This window comes from Austrofundulus limnaeus, unplaced genomic scaffold (genome assembly GCF_001266775.1).
Source record: "Austrofundulus limnaeus strain Quisiro unplaced genomic scaffold, Austrofundulus_limnaeus-1.0 Scaffold34, whole genome shotgun sequence".
Taxonomy (NCBI): Eukaryota; Metazoa; Chordata; class Actinopteri; order Cyprinodontiformes; family Rivulidae; genus Austrofundulus; species Austrofundulus limnaeus.
In genome coordinates, this window is record NW_013952436.1 from 2,568,587 (window position 1) to 2,575,761 (window position 7,175).

The 7,175-nt window shown below is 40.2% G+C and overlaps 1 protein-coding gene across 1 annotated transcript in view; it reads left to right on the forward strand.

The window, feature by feature from the left end:
• The window catches only part of tspan17 (tetraspanin 17), a gene marked incomplete at its 3' end in the record, with an annotated part of 30,116 nt that extends 23,097 nt beyond the window's left edge, over window positions 1–7,019 (forward strand). Inside the window, 5 exon segments of the mRNA XM_014006144.1 lie at window positions 1,473–1,619; window positions 2,329–2,499; window positions 2,975–3,100; window positions 3,354–3,401; window positions 6,903–7,019. Coding sequence (XP_013861598.1) covers window positions 1,473–1,619; window positions 2,329–2,499; window positions 2,975–3,100; window positions 3,354–3,401; window positions 6,903–7,019 — 609 coding nt within the window.
• Between the last annotated feature and the right edge of the window lie 156 nt (window positions 7,020–7,175).

The window sequence follows — 7,175 nt, forward strand, 5'->3', positions numbered from 1 at the left end:
ACACACACACACACACACACACACACACACACGCACCAGCAGTACGTCCTGCACAGTGGGAGGGGAGGAGGGGAAAGAAAGGCAGCGGGGGGTGAAAATCCTCCACCTCAGACCGTTCAGAGATGTAACTATCTGCGATACTGTAGTCACTCTCCATGTAGCATCAATTATGCTAATGCTAGCAGTCACGTTCTCTCATCCTGGCCACACCTCTGCTCGCTAACCACCCCCCTACCCTACCCGCACTCCCCTCCCCTACCCACTTTGTTGTATTTTGCAAATTTCGCCTTGGGGCGGAGTTACCTTTTCACAGGGGGGGTAAGTTACACTTTAAATGTGTTTGCCTATCTTATTCTGCATGTTCACGTATATTGCATGTTTTTGTGGTAAAATTTCCAATAAAGCTTCTCTCGTTTTGTTGTTAGTGAGCAAACAAGTTTAACACCTGCCCATAAGGACTGTTTTTAATCAGCAGCACTATAAACTCTTTTTTAGGAACATCCTGTTTTTGTTCAAACTCAGCATCATCTGACAGAACCCCCATTAGCATTAATGAAAGCCATAGTCTGTAATAATACCTACATGTTTATAGTGATCATTTCTGCAGGGTGCAAACATAACAAGCCTTCAGTTTTGATTGTCGGAGCATTAGGTCTCAGGTTTTAAAATGAGGTTGAACGMGAATGGGAAAAGCAGACTTTTTATTACTTCCTCCCCACAGATAGGCATACCTACACAAGTGCGTTTAACTACCTGACCACACAATGCAACACAGCAGGCAGCTAGCTATATCCTGCCTGCATATAAATGGGTAAATTTTGTCTAAAAATCTCTCTCCGTTTACATCTGTCGATCAACATCAAGAAGAAGTTGTTTCTTGTTTTCGGAGTAAGCCGAGTTCAGGTCAGTCCACAGAATATAACATCATTCATGCACCCSGTCATTTGAAAGCAGCCGTCCACATCGGTGCATGCAGTGGACAGCAGTCAGAGTTGTCTCATTTTGTAGAACCAGGAAGGAATTCTTATAAAGGAGTCAAGCACCTGCTTAAACCCTGGCCTATTTCAAGAGTGTAAAATGCAGGATAAACAGAAAGGAATACATTTTATCTGCAAATGTTAACTATAAAATTATAACATTTTACTTTCCGATGAGTCACATTTTCCCCCCTCACAAGCTTGAGCAGGACTTACTGGAGTTACTGATGGAAAATTAAAGGGGAAAATACCAGGTGTCATTTCAAATAGGTTGCAACACTACAGCTGAAACACCAATAAAATAACAGCTACAGCTGAAACACCAATAAAATAACATTGTAAAATTGTCCTGTTCATCACTGCCCTGTACATGTAAACAGTGAAACAGCTGAATTAACGGCTGTGAATATTATTCCCACTCATGTTTTATTTTTTTCAGGTTTGCTGTACTTTTGTGTGATTGTTATAGTTGTATATATATTTACTTTGTTTTAGGGCGTGCTGTCAAACCTGTCATCAATCACAGACCTCGGAGGCTTCGACCCTGTGTGGCTCTTCATTGTCGTGGGCGGAGTCATGTTCATCCTGGGCTTCGCCGGCTGCATCGGAGCGCTCCGAGAGAACACCTTCCTGCTTAAATTTGTGAGCTACCTCCCAGAGCCAGGTTTAATCACTCTGACACCTTCTTTTAGATGTGCAGTTCACACCAGCACCGAGGCTGTTAGTGCAGCAGGYGCTGCTTTGATTCATCCAAACCAAAACGCTGTGAGTGGTTACGCGTCCTAAATATGTTCTACGTAAACCAAACCGGGGTTTTCACTGAAAAGYAGTGATAGGATGCCTCGTTCTCCTCTTCAGTTTTCACTGTCATTTTTTTAAACAGATTTTTATAATTTTTTTTAGCCAGAGTCTCGTCATTTATGTGGTTTATTTTGGTTTAACCGTGTTGGTAACAACATGTGACTTACTGAGACAAATTTGCCTCATTCCTGGCTGCAATTCTGCCCAGCTCCTAACGCTAACAGATGTCCATTAGCTTCAGTGGGTCAGGCGTCAGAGTGAGGAGCTAATGTGTCTTTTGCACATTTATCATCAGTCTCGTCTACATTTACTGTAAAAGGATAATGTAACGGTACCTGAGGGACTGTGGTTTGTTGTTGCTACACTCTCACTTGTCAAACGAAGCCAGGCACTACAGCAAGACTGAAAAAGGGGGGGCATTGCATCAAAGCTTTCCTGTTAATTCTTTCCTAAACACAGGCAGAAACAAAGTCTTTTTGGGTGTTTTAGGGCTTTTGTGTTCGAAATGACGTRCGTATTGTTTTTGGTGTGTGTGTCATGTTCTGTCTAGTTCTCCGTGTTCCTGGGTTTGATCTTCTTCTTGGAGCTGACTGCGGGGATCCTCGCCTTCGTCTTCAAGGACTGGATCAAAGACCAGCTAAACCTTTTCATCAACAATAATATCAAGGCGTATCGCGACGACATCGACTTGCAAAACCTTATTGACTTTGCCCAGGAATACGTGAGTTACCGCACCCATCGACTGTAATTACTGTGAAAAATACCCCCTCCCAGCATTACGCATCTCTCAGCTGTGAGAGTGACTTTCTTCTCCACAGTGATATTGTTTTCTGTTAAATATTAATGCATTTCTGGCTCAGACAGACTCTTAGCAGTAAAGTCCTGCGCTGCACTTGCGGTCGCAAATCTCATGATTAACATGATTGTGTTTCCTGCACATGATGATCCAATTACATGAATGGGACAGTTTAGATAATTGGCTCCTGTGTGTAAACGCTGAACTCTGTCATGACGTTTTGTAAATGAGATTAGATCTGCAGCTGACAAACCAACTGAGTCTGATCCGTAGTCCCCGCCCATCTCAGTAAGCCAGTTGTCTCGACTGAGCTGACCTGAGCCCGGATCTGAGGAGCTCAGAAGGAAACTCGGTGTTCTAGTCAGAGTTTAATCAGGGCCTGTTGTCGCTGCTGTCTCAGTGGTTGTGCTGTGGAGCTCACGGGCCCGACGACTGGAACCAGAACATCTACTTCAACTGCACTGGCAGGAATCCCAGCAGAGAGAGCTGTGGAGTCCCCTTCTCCTGCTGTGTCAAAGATCCTGCAGTGAGTCACTCGTTACGACAGATGAATACATCATCTCAATGAATAGACTGTGTCACAGCTGCAGTATGTTCTGTTGGCATTTTAACATGATTATCTTGTTTTTGGAAACAAATAAATGATCTCAGTATGGAACCATTTTAGCTATACTCAAAAGACTCTTAAGCTTTTAGTTTTTTTATTTTTTAAGCCCACTATATTTGGTCATTCAGCCAAATAAAAGTATTTTAAAACTTTATTTTTGTCATCTTTCCAGGAGGACGTCATCAACACGCAGTGTGGTTATGATGTTCGGCATCACGGGGTGGGTACCTCGATTATGTTTTGGTCACTTAAGCAGTTTTCTATGAATCGGTTTTCTTATTGATGCATTCATTGTACAGGGTTCCTACGCAGTCTTAAAAGTATGGAAGTGTATAGAATCCAGTTTTAGTGTTTTTAAGTGTGACAAAGTTAAACTGAATGAACAGTTACCACACATAGTCATGTTCACTTTTAATACACGTTTCTGGTTTTAGTCATCCTGATCTTGGGTTTTAGATCGTGATGAAACATGTTTGAATATCTTAACAGTTTTTACAAGTGGCTGCTCTGAGTCAGCTTCATTCCAAGAAAAACACAAGACGTATGACATGTGCATACAGTAGACTCAACATAATTAAAAAGTGACCAGGTGCTCAGTTAAAAAAATATATAAATACAACTCCCAACTCTACATACAATWTCAGAATAAAAAGATAAAATCAGATAAAAGCATGTAAAATCCAATAAAACAAAGTAGAATATATTAAAAACAAACAAACAAAAAAAGATTGTTATACTATGTTAACTTGAATTTAAAAAGCTGATTGCAACAGGGACAAAGCTGATATTAAAACTTTTGTAGTTTAATCCATGACCTCCTCCAGATGTTGACATTTCTCTGGATAATAGTTTTGGGATCCGTTTGCATTTTGTACGGCTGTAGACCTTTGGATCATTAAACAAATTAACATATTTAGTAAATAACATTTAAGTCACATTAAAATAAATCAGTTTTACAACACAAACACCAAACTGTATTGAAGACTTGAACTTCAACGTTAGAATCAGTAGCTATGTTTACATGTGCAGAATTCTTTGATCGGAATAAAATGTATTCAGATTAAATAATCCGAATGTCTATATGGGCACAAAATTGATCTGATCAAGACGAGCGTTTACATGCACCAGGCTTTTATTCAGAATAGACGTACTGTTGTGTGCAGAGTTGTAATCTTTACCTAAAAAATGACTACTTCYCTGAACATAAACGGTCTGTGTATTCTGAGCAGCCAGAATGGACCCGCTCCAGGTTTTAATAACGGTGGAGACTTTACTCCACTGTGTTCCTACGCTTTCCACCGTAAAGATGTTCGATTTTGAGCTCTTTGAAAATTTCTAATAGAAATGTTTTATCGCTAACTGACCAATTTAGCTTCCCAGACGTATTAGCATCCAGCAAGGTACATCAGGTTGGCATCAGACTCACATACAGTCAGGTTAGTTTTCCACAACCAGAATAACAAAATCAGAATAAGTGTTTCCATGCACACAGTTCAGATTATACCATCCCATCTTTATTTATAAAGTACTTTAAACACCCACAGGACCAAARTGATGTACACATAATAATTATCAATTGTTATAATCCACAACTCTCATTCAGATTGCAAATTTATTCAGATCGAGCTGCTCAGATCAGAATATTCTGATTGGGGCGTTTACATGAGATACTTTTATTCTGATTGGCCGTTTATTTCGATTATGTCCATGTAAACAAAGCTAGTAATTAATTTAAATAAACATAAAAAAGATTTTTGTTTCTTTTCTTCAGCTCATCTTTTCAGTACATATTGTGTTTTCATTACAACCAATTTAAAACAATTCTGTTTGTACAAACATTCACAGCAATTAAGTATAAATTTTAATGTCCAAAATGGCTCAAAATTCATAAAAAATTTAGAAAACCTAATTAAGGAAAATTTTGAATTTATAAAAAAGAAAATGTGTAGAAACGCCCCTTATCAACTAGTTTTAATCTTTTCCAGACACCATCTACCGAAAAAAACGTTGTCTTTTAAGACCCTACAAACAAGTAGATTTTAAATAATTTACATCTATAAATGTGCTCCTGTTTAAAATGGCTCAGAAATTGAGARGTATTCCTCCCGAAGACCTCCAAATCTGTTCAAAAGTGTTCGCCGTCTAAATCTGTGCGCGCACACGAACTCTGGAAGCCTTCGGGAAAAATATGTGAAGAGTTTGGTTCAGAGTTTCCCCACAGTTGCTCTTCACACAAGCGCCTCGCAGCGGGAGGTTTAGTGCTGAAGACGCTCTCTCACAGCTGGAAAGGCGAGCGAAGTGGTTTGGAGAGCTTTTGCTCAGGAGGCAGGACATGGTGGAACAAGTACTGTGRTGTCTCCGAAAGCATGTAGAGAGGAAAGCATGAGGCTGTCTTTTTATAAATTTAATTATTATTATTTTTTGAATGGATTAAATCGAGGAATGAATGAGAAGAGGTCAGCGGACGAGAGAATGAAGCAGTTTTCAAGGTTGCACCAATTTTCTTAGTTTACTGGAGAGCCCGCAGGAAATCTGGGAGGAATTCTTTGGGCGTTTTCAACCTTTCTGGAACATTTTAGAAGTGTAAATATTTTTAATAGCATTCCAGAACAACATAATTAGGATTTAGTTATGTTTCATGTGGAAAAATGGCAAATAAAGTCAAGAAAATAAAAGGACAAACACAGAAGTCAGAGCATGTAAGAGCATGTCATATATCCTGCCTGCTTCTTGCTTTAATAACAGATTGTTCTGCTTACAGGGATAATTAAACTCCAGTTTTAGCACAAAGAACAGCCTAGCTCCACTCTGTAATTGGCTACTCGGTGGGTTATACCAGTCCGTTCCCTTTTTTTTTTTTTTCAGCATGTGTGGGTGTGGTGGTTGCAACCCGCTGCACTGCAGTCACAAAGGTCTCGTGTTGCTAGGCAAACTGCAGTACTACAAAACCACTCGCAGCGGAGTTGGGATGAAATTATTTCCTCCACGCTCTTGTCCTGAAACCTGTGAAGCTATCCGGGATGTGCAGCTTGTGTCGGGAAGAGCAGGGCTGGAGAGAGGAGGAAGAGCGGGAGCCGTGTGAAGGACAGAGGCACAACAAAGGCAGAGAGTTGAAATAGCTTCAGAGGAAGTTCACAGCCAGAGCACCGCGGCGTTTCCTGCTTTTTTGTTGGCTGCCGGGAGGCTCTCTTCACTTCTCATTGGATGAAAGCTAGCTTTCAGGTTTAGGAAGAGAACAAAGAGTTTGCCTGGTTGACTTGAAGAGGAACAAAAGGAGGCATTGTGTAGAGGCATCTATTCTTCCTCCTTTTTAGGTGTCATTTCAGCTGTAAATTACACCTTTTCTCACCCCTCCCTCTCTGAGCGTACATCATCAGCYGAACCGGACGGCACAAATAGCCATCTGTCCGCTGACAGGAAGAAGAGTCTGCCTGTTTTTCTCACTCCAGACAGGGGTCATCAGTGAATGTGTAAACTCTCTCTTTGTTAGACTCCTAAATATCCAGACAATAACGTTAAACCCATTAGGTGTGACTCGACTCTCAGGCAGTTTCAAACTACGGTGAAGGAATCAATGGGCAAAATGTTGTTTTGTCACATTTTTCACAATTTTGTTGAAATAAACGRAAAAAAGCTATGAAGATCCGACATTTATCCCACTGTAAAATAAAGTCTCCTCACTCAAGACACATTTTTATGTATTATTTATTTTTGTTAAAAGGATCTGGACCGACAGAAATACATCTACACCAAAGGCTGCGTGGGACAGTTTGAGAAGTGGCTTCAAGACAACCTGATTATTGTAGCTGGAGTTTTTGTTGGTATTGCACTTTTACAGGTGAGTTAGACCAGTGGTTCCCAAACTTTTTTTCTTCTGACCCACAAAATATTCATGGCAAACACTTGTGACCCCAAATATTACTGGTCTGAGTACACAAACTTTGTTTATAACCCTAAAAACAAAGGCTACACAAATATAAATACTTATTTATAC